Source organism: Salmo salar, chromosome 29 (assembly GCF_965601325.2).
Source record: "Salmo salar chromosome 29, fSalSal1, whole genome shotgun sequence".
Taxonomy (NCBI): Eukaryota; Metazoa; Chordata; class Actinopteri; order Salmoniformes; family Salmonidae; genus Salmo; species Salmo salar.
This window is the reverse complement of record NC_138319.1, coordinates 10,492,735-10,510,892: the sequence shown is the minus strand read 5'-3', so window position 1 is coordinate 10,510,892 and position 18,158 is coordinate 10,492,735. Positions and strand designations below refer to the sequence as shown.

Below are 18,158 nucleotides of genomic sequence, written 5' to 3'. Positions count from 1 at the left end.
CAGACTGGGAAAAAACAGGTGCAACCAACGGATCGGGGGGTTTGCGCCCGCTAACTAATGTTATTATGGCCAAATAAAAACAAACCAGACTGTACAGGATGGAGAAACTCCCTCCAGTGACGATAAAAATAAAAGGTTAAAAATAATTTACACTACCTGTCAAAAGTTTTACAACTCATTCAACGGTTTTTCTTTATTTTTTACTATTTTCAACATTGTAGAATAATAGTGAAGACATCAAAACTATGAAATAACACATATGGAATCAGGTAGTAACCAGGTAGCCACCCTTCACCTTGATGACAGGTTTGCACACTCTTGGCATTCTCTCAATCAGCTTCACCTGGAATGCTTTTCCAACAGTATTGAAGGAGGTCCCACATATGTTGAGCACTTGTTGGCTGCTTTTACTTCACTCTGCAGTCCAACTCATCCCAAACCATCTCAATTTGGTTGAGGTTGGGGGATTGTGGAGGCCAGGTCATCTGATACAGCACTCCGTTCACTCACCTTCTTGGTAAAATAACCCTTACACAGCCTGGAGGTGAGTTGAGTCATTATCCTGTTCTAAAACAAATGATTGTTCCACTAAGCCCAAACCAGATGGGATGGCAAATCGATGCAGAATGCTGTGGTAGCCATGCTGGTTAAGTGTGCCTTCAATTCTAAATAAATCACAGCACCCTGACAAAATAACACCTTCTCATCCATGCTTTACGGTGGGAAATACACATGTGGAGATCATCCGTTCACCCACACCGCGTCTCACAAAGTCACGGCGGTTGGAACCAAAAATCCAATTTGGTTCCAACCAATTTGGACTCCAGACCAAAGGACAGATTTCCACCCGTCTAATGTCCATTACTCGTGTTTCTTGGCCAAAGCAAGTCTCTTCTTCTTATTGGTGTCCTTTAGTAGTGGTTTCTTTGCAGGTATTCGACCATGAAGGCCTGATTCACACAGTCACCTCTGAACAGTTGATGTTGAAATGTGTCTGTTACTTGAACTCTGTTAAGCATTTATTTGGGCTGCAATTTCGGAGGCTGGTAACTCTACTGAACTTATCCTCTGCAGCAGAGGTAACTCTGGGTCTTCCATTCCTGTGGCGGTCCCGTCATGCCCGCGGGACAACTTCCGGTGAACCTGGAGGGCGCGCAATTCAAATAAATAATCATAAAAATTATGGATATTAAACATTTTAGGTACATAAAAGTGTCTTATATCGGTTGAAAGCTTTAATTATTGTTAATCCAACTGCACTGTCCGATTTACAGTATGCTTTACAGCGAAAGCATGCCATGCGGTTGTTTGAGGACGGCGCCCCACACAAAATATTTTTCCACCAGCACAGGTTTCATAAATTCACCAATAGCGATTAAATATTCACTTACTTTTTGAAAATCTTCCTCTGATTTGTCATCCAAAGGGTCCCAGCTATAACATGTAGTGTCATTTTGTTAGATAAAATCCTTCTTTATATCCCAAAAAGTCAGTTAAGTTGGCACCGTCGATTTGAGTAATCCACTCGTTCAACATGCCAAGATAGGAATCCGAAAATCTACCCCTAAACTTTGTTTCAACAAGTCAAAATACATTTCTATTTAATCCTCAGATACCCTAAAATGTAATCAAACTATAATATTTCATATGGAGAGAAGTATGTTTAATAGGAAAGGTACGCATTGTCTTCATGGCGCGCGCACACAAATTTCCAAGCAGGTGTCCTTTACTAATACTCATTATTATTATTACTCGTTTTGGAAGAAACATGCCTGAAACCTTGAACAGAGACTACTGACACCCAGTGGAAGCCATAGGAATTGCATACTGGGAGCTAGATTTAATTATTTCCCAATACTTTCCATTGTTAGAGCATGGGCTCTCAAAATGTTCTCCTACCATATCTATTGTGTTATAGTCTCCTACATTATTTTAACATTTCTACAAACTTCAAAGTGTTTTCTTTCCAATGGTACCAATTATATGCATATCCTGGCTGGCTTCAGGGCCTGAGTAACAGGCAGTTTACTTTGGGCACGTCAGTCATGCAGAAATTTAGAAAAAAGGACCCTAGCCTGAAGAAGTTATGAGAGCCAGTTTCATCACAGCGCTTGATGGTTTTTGCGACTGCACTTGAAGAAACTTTCAAAGTTCTTAAAATGTTCCGTATTTACTGACCTACATGTTCTTGCCATAATATGGACTTGGTATTTTACCAAATAGGGCTCTCTTCTGTATACCCCCTAACTTTGTCACAACACAGCTGATTGGCTCAAACGCATTAAGAAGGAAAGAAATTCCACAAATTCACTTTTAAGAAGGCACACCTGTTATTAGAAATGCATTGCAGGTGACTCCTTCATGAAGCTGGTTGAGAGAATGCCAAGAGTGTGCAAAGCTGTCATCAAGGCAACGGGTGGCTATTTGAAGAATCTCAAATATAAAATCTATTTTGATTTGTTTAGCACTTTTTTGGTTACTACATGATTCCATATGTGTTATTTCATAGTTTTGATGTCTTCACTATTATTCTACAATGTAGAACATAGTAAAAATAAAGAAAAACCCTTGAATGAGTAGGTTTTCCAAAAAAATTTACCGGTAGTGTATGTCTGCAGAAGTATAGCCCTATACCAAGCTACATACCCATCAGAGAAAAATACTAATCTGAGACGAATAGGCAGAAAGCCAACAGCAATTTGTAAAAAAAATATTATCTAGGGGGCCTCCTGAGTGGCACAGCGGTCTAAGGTGCTGCATCGCAGTGCTAGAAGCATCACTACAGACCCAGGTTCGTTCCCGGGCTGTGTCACAACCGGCCGTGATTGGGAGTCCCATATGGCGGTGCACAATTGGCCCAGCGTCGCCCGTGTAAGGAGAGAGTTTAGGGTTAGGGTTTTTTCTCCTCATCAATCTACACACAATACCCCATAATGACAAAGCGAAAACAGGTTTAGAATTTTAGCAAATTTATAAAAATAAAAAACAGAAATACCTTATTTACATAAGTATTCAGCCTCTTTGCTATGAGACTAGAAATTGACCTCAGGTGCATCCTGTTTCCAATGATCACCCTTGAGATGTTTCTTGAGTCCACCTGTGGTAAATTCAATTGATTGGACATGATTTGGAAAGGCACACACCTGTCTATATAAGGTCCCACAGTTGACAATGCATATCAGAGCAAAAACCAAGCTATGAGGTCGAAGGAATTGTCCGTAGAGCTCCGAGTCAGTATTGTGTCAAGGCAAAGATCTGGGGAAGGGTACCAAAACATGTCTGTAGCATTGAAGGTCCCCAAGAACACAGTGGCCTCCCTCATTCTTAAATGGAAGAAGTTTGGAACCACCAAGACTCTTCCTAGAGCTGGCCAGCTGGCCAAACTGAACAATTGGGGGAGAAGGGCCTTGGTCAGGGAAGGGAAGGGACCAAGAACCCGATGGTCACTCTGACAAAGCTCAAGAGTTCCTCTGTGGAAATAGGAGAACCTTCCAGAAGTACAACCATCTCTGCAGCACTCCACCAATCAGGCCTTTATGGTAGAGTGGCCAGACAGAAGCCACTCCACAGTAAAAGGTACATGACAGCCTGCTTGGAGTTTGCCAAAAGTTACCTAAAGACTCTCAGACCATGAGAAACAAGATTCTCTGGTCTGATGAAACCAAGATTGAACTATTTGGCCTGAATGCCAAGCGTCACATCTGGAGGAAACCTGGCACCATCCCTACGGTGAAGCATGGTGGTGGCATCATCATGCTTTTGGGATGTTTTTGAGCGGCAGGGACTGGGAGACTAGTCTGGATTGATGGAAAGATGAACGGAGCAAAGTACAGAGAAATCCTTGAAGAAAACCTGATCCAGAGTGCTCAGGAACTCAGACTGGGGCGAAGGTTCACTTTCCAACAGGACAACGACTCTAAGCACACAGCCAAGTCAAAAAAGTAAAGCGGTCTGAATACTTTCCGAATGCACTGCAGGTCTTTTAAATGATGCCAGGAAGCTCTGACGAAGGCCGTGAGGCCGATACGTAAGCTTATTAAATATCAGTGATACTATCAAGAGCAGTGTACGTTTTCCTTTTTCCTTCATCCTGTTTCAACTGTTGCCATGCACCTGCAAAAAGATTGCTCAGATGTGCGAGTGCCTTTTGAATTTTTTAAATGATGCCAGGAAGAATTTTTTTTTCCTGATTACAATATTACAATTCACAAGCCATTGAATCAAACAAGTATTGCAAAAAGTAGGATCACAATGATCATAATAAAAAATGTTATCCCAGCCCTACTGCCAATACAAAAATTGTGGATAAGACACAACCAAACATTGTGTTAGAGCAGTAGTTGTGGGGAAATGCCAGAATTCTAGGATGTTTGAAGTGTGAGGTGTGAAGGGGCATTGTCAGGTGAAATTACCCCCTGGGCCCTGTTCAAAAGTAGTGCACTACATAGGGAATAGGGTGCCATTTGGGATGCACTAAAAGTCATTTTTCACCCATTGAGTGTGGCCTGGGAAGTCTAGTTAATTCCAGACTCTTTGTATGAGCTGGGAGAAGATCCATCATCACACTGCCAGCCTATAGTAACCCAGTCAGAGAAGACTGTCCGTCACAGCCGCCATAGTAGGCATAGGTTGCATCTCAAACGGCCCCCTAATCCCTATATAGTGCACTACTTCACTATATAAAGAATAGGGGACGCACCCATGCACACAGCTTTGAATGAGCATTGAGTGAGCAACGTTCCTCACTTTCACCTTCTCTTCTCAAAGAGAAACATGCTTCCTTTATTGCCTTTAACTGAGCTGTTTGCTCTCTCAAAGGTCTATATTTCCACAATCACTCCAACATTGTACCTGGTGCCAACGGTATGCCACGAATCTTGATGCATCTCAAATGAAACAGTTGTGTTTTTCTTCCCAAATTTTTGTTGTAAATATACTCTGGAAAAACCACTACTCTAGGGTGATTGAGTTGGATAAGTTATCTACCAAACTCAGCTGGTGTTCTGTGTAATCGAATGGGGCTTATAAGCTCAGTGCTCATATTAGCTTAGTTGGGGGAAGTGTGTGTGTGTGTGTGTGTGTGTGTGTCTGTCTTTGTGTACACGTGTCACCGCCTGTCTGTCTGCCTGCCTGTCTGCGCGTGTGCATGTGTGTTTGTGCTCGTGCTCGTGCATGCATCGGTGTGTGTGTTTGTGTTGTGTGTGTGTATGCGTGTGTCCATCAGTTCACCGGGTTCAGTTCCTCTCAGCGTACCTCAATCAGTGTCTGAGGAGGCCACTCCCCCTAGTGTCTATAATCAGTAAAACTCATACGTAATCACCATATGCAAAGAAACGTGCTGTTTATACTTTTTTACATAACAGTACCCAATGTACAAACTGAAATCCATGCAAAACATGCATCTCAACGCTAAACCTCCTCATTTGTATTATGATAATCTTTTCATATGGCTCGTATCCTGTCCTATGGGATCTCTCTTTTCACCTCATTCAATCTCATCCTGCATACCTACAGAGAGAGAAGCATGAGGCTGCTTCCCAAATGGGTTCCTTTTGCATTCCTTTGATATTTTAAGTAGAAATTGTGCACCAATATTTAATTTTAAAAGCCGTTTATATTAAATGAAGTGCCCTTTAATAAAGAAAAGTAAGTTGAATTAAATTGCCGAAATTATATAGCCTAATTAGACTACTCTTGTCTATACATAAATAAATAAAATCATTTAAAATAGTCTACTAAAGCATGATTTGGCCACAGAGGAACATTAGCTTCTTTAAAAAAAAAAGTTCTGGATCGCTTTAAAATCGCTTTGCCTACAGTTGCAGAACTCAACTTTTTCTACCGCTCCGCTAGCAGGATTCTCGCTGCTCACCTTCCCACAATTCCCTGCACATTTCTCTGCGTGCCCTCATTGAAAATGAATTGGGGAGGGACTTCTCCTGCCTCAGTCGTTGTTGGTGAGAACCTTCTGTCGGAAGTAAAGACAGCGCGCGCAATTTGGGCAGTGCACTAAACAAATACCAAATACACTGTATATGATTGTTGAGTTGTGGCTGTCAGTGAAAAGTAGTGAGGCCCCACGTAGGCATATCGTAATATTTCAAAATACAGTCGTGCGAAAACATAGTTTGGAAAAGAAATACTCAAATCTGTATTTTAGTTTATCAAAATGTTTTACTTAATTGAGCTAACAACATTATAGCCTATCTTATTGGCAACCCCGGTGAGTGCACTGCACATACTTACTATGTATAATTGTTGGGTAAATGCCACTTAAAAGTTTGTTTTTGGACAATAATTTCCTCATGCAGTTTAGATGGGCATCGTATTCTATTTCTGTCTCCCCTTCTCCTAGGCCTATTATATGGATCAAACAAAATCTGTTTGTCAGTGTCAGCAGAGTAGGCTAACCTGTAATTTGTCGTATTAAAAAAGATTCTGCAAATGTCTCCAGTCATATAAAGTGTAGTATAATCGCATGACATGTGTTTAGAAAAGGCAACAGTTTTCCTGTGCAATGAAAGAAGAAACGTATCTGATACATCCTAGGCCAGCCATGCATCTTTTTTGTGAACAGTGATTGAGTATAAATTATGATTATCGAATCTACTCATCACATTACCAATAGTAGACTATCTTACATACAGTAAGTCTGCAAATGCGATGACACACATGGAATGCTTTATTATGGTGAAGGGCATTAGCTTCCCCAAACTTGAAACTCACGTGCCACCTTTTGTCAAATCATAGTGTAAAAGCAGGTGAGCTGGTTCTACATTTTTATAGTGTTTTATGGTGGAAAACTGAGCGGGACCAGGGTAGCCTAGTGGTTAGAGCGTTGGACTAGTAACCGTAAAGGTTGCAAGTTCAAATCCGTGCGCTAACAAGGTACAAATCTGTCATTCTGCCCCTGAACAAGGCAGTTAGCCCACTGTTCCTAGGCTGTCATTGAAAATAAGAATTTGTTCTTAACTGACTTGCCTAGTTAAATAAAGGTAAAATAAATAAAATAACACGTCAACTGTTGTAAGACAGGCTAGAAATGTTTTAAAGTACCCCCCAGAGGAAGTTGACACCACACTTTCAACATAATTCCCTGTCCTTGAAAGGAAATGCACGTTTAGGTTCCACCTCTGAAGAATGACAAAGCTACTTATTGGGTGTGGGAATTTCCATGTGGAGTTGATAAACATCAACAAATAGAGAGCACTGACAGCTGTCAGTGTAACTAGCTAGCTAACCTTATCCAGCTAGCTAATGTTATTTGTTGTTGCTATTTTTTTGTTTTTACAACACTGTATTCAAAAAATTAGCCAGGTGGCTCTACAGCTGGTTCTGGATTTGTCATGAGCATTGATTTAAGGAAAAATTGTGGCTGCGAAGTTAGAAAGACTAAGATGAAGTTCTGTAATATGGATAACTATTGAAAGATAGCTGATATGTGTTTTTCAACATTGTAATGGACACGTTGCAAACTTTGGTAGGTAAGCCGCTGGCAGGCTTTGGCACAGCAAAGTCAAGTCAGCCTGTGCTCATGGTTCTAACAGGGGAAGTGAAATGATAGGCTACAATGACTTTGCTCATGATCATGCACGCCGCAAATGACATGGAACTATAACAGGCTGACCACACCGTTCGCGTCACGTGCACGAGCGTTGCAGAATAAATGTGCACATACATGTTATTCAATCATTGCACCCACACTGCATGCGCACGTAAACAAGCGTCTGCGTAGCCAGGCGCTAAAATAGAACTTGTTTATATTTGTGACACTTGATGTGCTGCATCTCCTCATTGGTTTTAAGGAGCAAATACCCACGAGGGTGATTGAAAGATTAACTGAGGTCCACACTCCAGTCCAGTGGGGGTGGAAATGCACATTAAAGTTGGTTTTCAACCACCATATACAGTCCAGAGAAGAAGAATAAATCTGAAGGAGGAGCGAATACCAGAAACAAACTCGGTTTCCCTTTTTATCTGTGGATTAATTGTCGGAATAGAGGACCTTGTGCATTTCAGGTAAAATAACAACCCAATGTTTATATCACAGGACAAATTAGCTAGCGACAGCAAGCTAGCTATCTAAATTGCCATAAATGTTTAATGCTTTACGACCTGTCCCCAAATTAACATAGTTGTTTCAGAGTTCGTTTTGATATTCCAACCTGTGTGTTCTGATCGTGTCTGGTGTGGGTGGACAAAATCAACATGCGCACGATGGCGCACACGGACGTGCGGTCTGGTCAGTTCCTTGAATTTCTGGCTAGACAATTGAGGTTTCTAGCTATCGCTACACCAATCAAAACAGTGGAGTGTGTAGTGAAGCAAAACTTTAGTGGTCAAAAACATTTATCTTGGGGCGACAGGGGCAGGGGGTTTGCCAAATGCTATCATGTTATGCAATTATACCATTTATAAACTGGTTAGATATGTATTTTGTTAATAGAGACTAGCTAAAAAAAATAAGTGAAAATGTACAAATTATCCAATGGATTATGATCCGTTTCTGGGGGGTGGAGCTGCAAAAACATATGTTTGCACCCCCCTATTATTATTTGTTCCATGGCTCAGGCGGCCAAGTGGACACAAGGCTATTTGGCCCTTCAAAGAGGAATAACTTTTTAGCTGTTTCTGATTAATAAACAATGCCATGCTGGTGGGTGGTAACATTAAAATAAAACCCAGCCCTGAATCAAAACGTAGGCTGAAAATAATTTGTCATATCATAGGAAAAGACAACGCATTCACACGGATTTGCACAAAATGGCAGTTCGGATTTGTCACTTCAAGGCCAACTATATCATACTTTGATTAAAACTATGACTTATTGACTTAAGCCGTTGTGCAACATCATAGGTAAACTCTGGCCATTGTCTTTCAGCTAGAAAAAGTGGATTTCTTCTGGTGTGGGAGTCTAACAAATGTGAAGCTTATATTTTTGCCCCTCCCTGTTGCACACAACAAGCTTCCATTCCCTCTGTCACAAGGGGATTTATGTCTGATTTAAAATGAAATCATAATCTCTATTACAATAAACCCTGTTATTTTATTTGGCACTTAATAGGCACTTACTGAAGTGTTTTTTTATTTAACCTCTTGAGATGGGAAAATGTGTTTTTTATGAAGTCGAACATGTTCTCTTTATGACAGAATGTTAAAATTAGATTAACGTGTTTTTGGACAAAGTTACACTTATCAAAAAGGCACAGAATTGGTGGAACGACCCAGTGCACTGCTTTTGACTAGAGTCCTATGCACTATGTAGGGTATATGGTGCCATTTGGGATACGGACAGAGTGTCAGTGTGTTCTGACCCCTTACTAGCAGACAGTTTGTTCACATTGAGATGGGTGCTTTCGTAGTCTCACCTGCAGAGCATACTGGAGAGAAACACAATGAGCTTCGGCTCGCGCCATCCGCCAACAGAAGGCCATCGTTACGCCATAAATACGCTTCTAGCACAGCGCATTTAGTCCAAAAGCAGGGAAAAACAGCGCAGACAAAAGATACATTAGCAGGCATCTGTATCTATGTACATCGGTCTCCTGGAACAGAAGACGTAGGAGCTAAGCTATCAGCTCGGTGTGGCATAATAGAGCTGGTCTGGACCGAGATGCATGACTCATAGCGCTCATCCCTCATGAGTAATTGACAAGTTAGTTGAGCAATTTCGAATGACATGTACTGTTTCGTTGGTTAAAATCTCATTTGGTGGGTTTGCCTAGTTTGTCCTATCACTAAAATCAAGGGTATTACACAATAATAACATACTGAATGCCATTAAGCAGCGCGAATCTTTCAAATGGGTGGCCCGAGCAGGAATCAAACCCATGATTATTGGCAATGCAAGCACCATGCTCTACCAACTGAGCCACATAGGACCACAATGATAATATGCCATCTTTACCTCCAACATAATGTAACTAAGCACCTGAATAGCAGTAGGCATCCATAGAAACAAAGCCTAGTGTTTGCACCTCCGGCATCTAAGCATATAATAGTGTTGTACGAGAAGCACCCAGACATCCCCTCCCCTGGTGTAGGGGCTTGAAAGGCTTGTCAGACTTGGTTTTTACACGTCTCGTCTGCCTCCTGCATGGTCTGGTTCCAGCAGTATATCCATAGAACTACCATGAGAAACTAGCTGGGTTCAAGGATAGTTCACCATGTCATTAATACATGAACACTGCTATCTCTCTGCAGCGGGATTCTCTGTGTGTATGTGTGTGTGTGTGTGCGTGTACGTGCGTGTATGTTTCTCAAGTCTTTTCACAACAAAGAGCATATTGTTAGGAAACATGACTGTTTTTAAATGTGTTTAGAGTCATCGACAACAACAATGCAGCGGTGTGAATCCAATAGAGACATCAGAATAGGATGTGTCCCAAATGGCACTCTAATCCCTATATAGTGCTATACTTTTGACCAGAGCCCTATGGATCCTATGTAGGGAATAGGGTGCCATTGAGGACGCAATCCTATATGTGGAGGTAATTAGAGCTGATTTCTCTCCCCAGAGGAAGTCAAACACACAAAGGTCAGAATAACAACAAACGCCTACACACTCTGCTACTGCACTGCAGGGGCAGCTCCACACACACAGTACTTAGTGTTTCTGGAGTGCTGGACAACCTTTATTCTGTTCCCTAAGCTCACATTGGAGTTTTTTTTTTAACATCACAAAACAACGTCTTCCTCTTCTGAATTATAAATGGTCTTTTAGTTTAGACCAGGGGTTTGAAACTTAATTCCTGGAGGGCCGTGTGTCTGCTGGTCTTTGGGACTTCCTTTCAATATGCAGCAATCTACAGTTGCTTATAAATGAGCTCAGTGAATCCGTCTTACACCATCAGAAACCAAAATATAAGCTTGTTTTACTCCAATGGATGTAAACAATGTCACCGTAAACAAACAGCTTCAAAACATGGTTCAAACTATCGTTTAGATCTCATGGCTGGGTCAGTCCTTTGACCCATAGCTCCCTCTATGAATTTGAGAGTGGTTACATTTCTCCAGGCCCATCACTGAGCTGTTCATCAAAGTGGTGGAGTGGCCGCTTTGTTATTGTTTAAACTGCAGATTGCTAGTTTAAGACCTAGACAACCAGATGAGGGGAGTTCATATCCAATCAATGGCCTTTATTGATCAATCAAGTACAAGGGAGGAGTTTGACATCCCTGGTTTAGACTGTTAAGCCGACAATACCTTCCAGTCCCACTCATCAACAACAACAAAAACACAAGCTGTGTGTGTGCGTAGGGCTGTGACGGTAATTGAAGAACCGTGTAACTGGCAGATATGGGTTTCATAACTTTAGTTTAATTTAGATAAACCTAATAGCGGGAAATGATTATAAAAATAAATTATAATTACAACAGTCTAAAATCTATTAAACTTTCTACATCAGCTCCTATTTACAACTTTCCTTTGATGCTCAAGCAGCTAATATGCTAGATGCACGGGGCGCTATAGGCTATGCAGAGCGCTATAGGCTATGGGACTTCAGTAAAAAAAAAAAACATTTGATGAGGGGACTTTTTATACAATGCACGTTTCATTGCTTGCTAGGAGATAAATAAATCTGTTTCCTTAAAAATAAAGGTTGGATGTGTCTGACTATTCATTATTATTCAACAGCAGTCGACAAGATTGTTCTGGCTATGAGGCCTATAATGCTCTAATATTGTGTAAAATGGACAACGTGCCAATCCTCTCCAACCTGGCTATGTCGGTGACCGTGTATATTGGCCTGGCCAATTACCGTATCCTCAAAAACCAAGAACGTCACAGCCTTATGTGTGTGTTAGTGCATGTGCGTGTGTGTGTCCTGTAATACATACGAGAGGTGGTGAAGGTCGCTCAAGTGGAGGTTGACCCTCCGACCCAGACGTTCCATCAGGTCCAAGCCCTGATCAGAGGTGAGGGAGCTGAGAGGACAGAAAGAGAGAGCAGGTTGTCAAAGATAATACTCCTTCATTTCAGTATACAACCAACCAGTCACAGAACCAGCAACAACCAGCCCTGTGAATTAGCATGGCTGGGTTTCTACCACTCATCGACATGTACATAAAATAACAATTATTAGACACACCAGACACACGAGCTTGCACACACACACACAGTATAGATGTGCACGCATGCACACACACACACACACACACACACCACACACACACACAGCCTTGCACCAGGGGAATAGGGATCAGGTGCCTCTTCAGGCTTGGCAAATCACCTGCATTTTCCAGCAATGAGACAAACAATAAGGTGCAAATGGAACCGGCGTGAGGTGTAATGGCTGTATCATATGGACGTGCGTCACTCACACTCTCACACACACACACATATACAGACACGCACACACACACACAGACTTAGATGAATAATAATGTGAAAATGGAATGGATGTGTGAAAGTGTAATGGCTCTATGATAAAGCCATACTACATCTGAGCTCAGTCCAGTGGCTGCTCTCTCACTCAGAGAAAATCGCCCAAAGAAACAGAGTCTACGTCCCACATGGCACCCTATTCCCTACATAGTGCACTACTCTTGACCAGGGCCCATGGATTCTCCCTATGGGCCCTGGTCAAAATAACTATACTGTACAGGAAATAGAATGCCATTTGGGACGTAGACAGAGCAAACAAAGGAATATCTGCATGAGGATGCTCTGTATGCAGGAAATGACAGGGCTAAATGAAGATCGTTGGGGTGAAAGATGACATATTGTATGAAGGTATGTAGGTACTGTATGCAGGCTGCACAATATATAATGTACTGTACATACAGTTTTTTTGTCATATGTTTTGCCTTTAAAGGATTTAAAGGAATCTTGGAAGACTAAGCCAATATTGGGGTAAAAGAGACCAACCAACAGTGGTGTAAAGTACCTAAGTAAAAATATTTTAAAGTACTACTTAAGTATTTTTGTGGCATCTGTACTTTACTATATATATTTTTGTCAACTTTTACTTTTACTTCACTACATTCCCAAAGGAAATAATGTACTTTTTACTCCATACATTTTCCCTGACACCCAAAAGTACTCGTTACATTTTGACAGGAAAATGGTCCAATTCATACACTTATCAAGCTAACATCCCTGGTCATCCCTACTGCCACTGATCTGGTGGACTCACTAAACACAAATGCTTTGTTTGTAAATTATGTCTGAGTGTTGAAGTGTGCTCCGGCCTATCCATCTATAACAAATCAAATAAAACATTGTTTCGTCTGGTTTGCTTAATATAAGGAATTTGAAATTATTTTTACTTTTACTTTTACTACTTGAGTATATTTTAGCAATTCCATTTACTTTTGATACTTAAGTATATTTAAAACCAAATACTTTTAGACTTTTACTGGGTGACTTTTACTTTTACTTGAGTCATTTTCTATTAAGGTATCTTTACTTTTACTCATGAACATGTAGTACTTTTCCCACAACTGCCAACCAATAACAATATCCAAAATTGTAAATGTAAACTGGTGTGCATCCTCAGGGTACACTCTTAGAAAAAAGGGTCCCAAAAGGGTTCTCCCCATAGGAGAACCCTTTTTGGTTCCAGGTAAAACCATTTTGGGTTCCATGTAGAACCCTCTGTGGAAATGGTTCTAGGTGGAACTCAAAAGAGTTCTAACTGGAACAAAAAGGGTTCTACCTGGAACCAATAAGGGTTCTTCAAAGGATTCTCCTATGGAGACAGATAAAGAACCCTTTTAAGTTCAAGACAGCATCTTTCTAAGAGTGTAGTATACTGGCCTGTTTGCACATAATTGTAACATCCTCTAATATCGGATTACATCTACAGTGCATTCAGAAAGTATTCAGACCCCTTGACTTTTTCCACATTTTGTTACGTTGCAGCCTTATTCAAAAATGTATTAAATCGTTTTGTTCCCCCTCATAAATCTACACACAAGTATTCAGACTCTTTACTCTGTACTTTGTTGAAGCACATTTGGCAGTGATTACAGCCTTGAGACTTCTTGGGTATGACGCTACAAGATTGGCACACCTGTATTTGGGGAGTTTCTCCTATTCTTTTCTGCAGATCCTCTCAAGCTCTGTCAGGTTGGATGGGGAGCGTGGCTGCACATCTATTTTCAGGTCTCTCCAGAGATGTTCGATCGGGTTCAAGTCCGGGCTCTGGCAGGGCCAATCAAGGACATTCAGAAACTTGTCCCGAAGCCACTCCAACTCTGTGTGCTTCGAGTCGTTGTCCTGTTGAAAGATGAACCTTCGCCCCAGTCTGAGGTCCTGAGCGCTCTGGAGCAGGTTTTCATCAAGGATCCCTCTGTACATTGCTCCGTTCATCTTTCCCTCGTTCCTGACTAGTCTCCCAGTCCCTGCCGCTGAAAAACATCCCCACAGCATGATGCTGCCACCACCATGCTTCACCGTAGGGATGGTGCCAGGTTTCCTCCAAACATGACACTTGGCATTCAGGTCAAAGAGTTTCATCAGACCAGAGAATCTTGTTTCTCATGGTCTGATTATCTTTAGGGGCCTTTTGGCAAACTCCAAGCGGGCTGTCATGTGTCTTTTACTGAGGAGTGGCTTCCATATGGCCACTCTACCATAAAGGCCTGATTGAACACTGGAGCTCTGTCAGAATGACCTTCGGGTTCTTGGTCACCTCCCTGACCAATGCCCTTCTCCCCTGATTGCTCAGTTTGGCCAGGCGGCCAGCTCTAGGAAGAGTCTTGGTGGTTCCAAACTTCTTCCATTTAAGAATGATAGAGGCCACTGTGTTCTTGAGGACCTTCAATGCTGCAGAAATGTTTTGGTACCCTTCCCCAGATCTGTGCCTCGACACAATCCTGTCTCAAAGCTCTAATTCCTTCAACCTCATGGCTTGGTTTATGGGACCTCATTTAGACAGGTGTGTGCCTTTCCAAATCATGTCCAATCAATTGAATTTACCACAGGTGGACTCCAATCAAGTTGTAGAAACATCTCAAGGATGATCAATGGAAACAGGATGCACCGGAGCTCAATTTCTAGTCTCATAGCAAAGGGTCTGAATACTTACATAAATAAGGTTTTTCTGTTTTGTCATTATGGGGTAATGCGTGTAGATTGACGAGGGAAAAAATTACTTTAATCCATTTTACAATAAGGCTGTAATCTAACAAAATGTGGAAAAAGTCAAGGGTTCTGAATACTTTCCGAATGCACCGTATATGAGACGCTTGGCTACTCTACCTTTAAGAAAGTGAGGTTCTCTTTTTTTCCTCCTTCGAGAGCTTTTGAATGTTAAAGATTCAACCAAGTGATTCAAGACACGTTTGGCTACCTCCATGGTAATTATAACAACTGGAGAGCTCAAGGAGTAACTTGTTTGTAGATGCTAGCACTTTTCCCTTGGGTCTCTCTCTCGTTCTCTCTCCCCCAATGTCAGGAGCTGTCAGATAAGCAGGTTAGCCTGGCCCCACTGCGGGTGGGGAAGGGGGTAGGGATAACAACTGTGCAATCATCATGTCTGCAGCAAACTCTGGAAACCACGGCAGGCAGGCCCCTGCTAGCTACAGCAACACCAGGCTGGGGATGCAGGAAGAGGGGGAGGAGGAAGAGAAGGAGGAGGAAGAAGAGAGAGAAAAGTCTGGGTGGAAGGTGACCTGTTCCTTTCGTCTCCCCTGGTGCGGTGTGTGTGTGGCGGGGTATGTGTGGCGGGGTGTGTGTGTGTGGTGGGGTGTCTAAGATATGGCCCATCAAGCCCGGATGGCCGGTGGCGAGCGCCCCCCCAAGACAGTGAGCGGCGTGCTGTTGAACAGGTGAAGGACAGTGCTCTGACACTCTGCCTGATAACGGCCATTAAAGGGATTTGAGAAAGCGCCACGGGCGAAAACACAGTCGATAGAAACTTATCTTGTGGTGTGAGGCTGAGCCGAGAGCAGAGTGAGTTTGACTGACTCCTGTGACCTTGCTGACACCATATCATCATTAACGCTGTAATACAGCGTGGTAATACCCACACCTAGGGACTTATCATCACAACTATTGTGCTCAAGTGCACCACCAAGGATTTCCAGCTATAGTTCCCTACAAAAAGAGAACATCTGTATATATCAGGGTTGTTTTGAAAGATGTATAGTCTGTACTGTCCACACTATTCCCACAATCAAAAATAATATAAGGTAAATAGAGAAAAACAGGAAAGACAGTGTTGGAGATAACTGGTCATTGTGAAGTGAGAGTATAAATACATACAGTATATTTGGTAAATAGCAGCAAGTATAATCTTCACCATACTCACTCTGTGTCTGTAATGATGTAGCCAGTGTCGCTGTGGTGGTCTTTCCCTTGCGGTGACTTTGAGTAAGCTTTGACTCCCATATGTACCACCTCCTCCTGGAGTCGCATGTCCTTCTTCTGTGGTTCTGCTAGGAGATTTTTCTCCTGTGGTTCTTCTGCCAGGAGGTCCATCTCAGCTGCCGGAGGAGAAGGAGCTTCGGTACCGTACATCCACCTCTCTACCTCAGAGTCTACCAGGGAGTCAGAACCCTGGACATCCACCGGTTGGTCTGAGGTTCCATCATCTGGCTGGTCTGGAGCGCCATCCTCTCCTCCTATGGTCATGCTCCTCTCCTCCCAGGGGTGTGGTACAGGCACCTGGCCCTGTGTGGTCCTGCTCCTTACGTTCTCCAGACCCACTGTTCTCTGGCCCTCAATGGAGGGGTTGCCTGCAGCACCACCAGCATCACCAACCTCCAGCTGGGCATCAGGGGCATCACTGAAGGGGTCCTTGTTGAGGTACTCCAAGAGCTTACTAACTAAGATTGGGTCCTGTGGTAGGATAATGCAGGTCCACCAATTACAGACCCATTGATTGGAATGGGAAATCCTGTTCTAGTGATTCTATTTCTATGATAGAAACACAGGAACTGTTATCTATTTTACTGCAAAGGTTTTGCTTTATAAGAAGAGAAAACCTTTTACAACATTAAGTATTAAAAAGGGATATGTTTCCATTAAGTCTTTGTTTTTAGAAGTAATTCAATGAAAGTTGAACTTTTTTTTTACATCATAGAGCAACTTGATGTTTCTGCAAATTCTCCACAAATTGGCAATTATTGATGAAAGGACTATATACAACTAGACCTCTAATGAAAGACATTTGAAGGTAAATTACCACTCTCAACTCAAGGAATATCAATCTATTCACCATGGTTTTCAAAGAGATTCTTGTGAAAATATCAGTCTGCAAATGTTCAAAAAGGTTTTTCTAAGAGCTTTGCAAGTGTAAAACTAGTTTTCTTTCTTGTCTGTTTCATATTGAATATCTGCTTGTATAACTTTAAAATAACCCCTCTTTAATATTTTTAGCAACAGTAGTATACTTCCTTGAAGTAAGTGTTTGCTTGGACATTTAATTCGCTATTTTGAAACCAGTGTATCTGTTTAAGAGAATAATGGCCTACCTTGTCATTTGGCTCAGAGTCTGCATCCACCATTTGCTTCCCTGTAAACAATCAGAATGTGAGAGGGTAAAACATTGACAAGAGAAAAGTACTATTGGCTAAAGACTTTACAGCTAATAACCAAACAACCCAAAACATTTCCACACAGGTTTTGCTTTACTTTCACCTTGGTGATAAATGCAGGTCTACCTTTGTGTCTGTCTGACTATATTCTCTTGCATACAGACTACTTAACATAAATTGTATCGTAACGTCTGTCAACAGACTGTGTGATGCGACATATACGAGCAACAATTGTTCTGGTGCGTTGGTTTTTCACCACTGGTCATTTGGACAAATGGCAATTTATCAGGTGGGTGCATCTTTGAATTGCGGAAGGGGAGGGGACATTTGGCCCATAGACTTGACTGAAGCTTGCAGAGAGAGGGGAGTGGAGCTACCAACCTGCTTCTGCTCCTCGTTCTAGTCTCTTTTCTCATACAGTGCCTTCAGAAAGTATTCATACGCCTTGACTTATTCCATAATTTGTTGTGTTACAGCCTAAATTCAAAATGTATTACATAGATTTTTTCATCCATCTACGCACAATACCCCATAATGACAAAGTGAGAGAAAAAAAATTATACAGAAATATCTCATTTACATAAGTATTCACACCCCTGAGTCAATACATGTTAGAATCAACTTTGGCAGCGAATACAGCTGTGAGACTTTCTGGGTAAGTCTAAGTGCTTT

At 41.8% G+C, this 18,158-nt stretch overlaps 1 protein-coding gene across 3 annotated transcripts in view; it reads right to left on the bottom strand.

Annotated features, from left to right (window-relative positions):
• The window catches only part of ptprn2 (protein tyrosine phosphatase receptor type N2), a 284,202-nt gene that overhangs the window by 177,276 nt on the left and 88,768 nt on the right, over positions 1-18,158 (bottom strand). For all 3 annotated transcript variants that reach the window (XM_014180659.3, XM_014180660.3, XM_014180658.3), the window contains exons 7-9: positions 17,424-17,464; positions 16,259-16,788; positions 11,841-11,927 (exon numbers count right to left, since the gene is read on the bottom strand). In XM_014180659.3, coding sequence (XP_014036134.1) covers positions 11,841-11,927; positions 16,259-16,788; positions 17,424-17,464 — 658 coding nt within the window. The remainder of the gene's footprint in view (positions 1-11,840; positions 11,928-16,258; positions 16,789-17,423; positions 17,465-18,158) is intronic.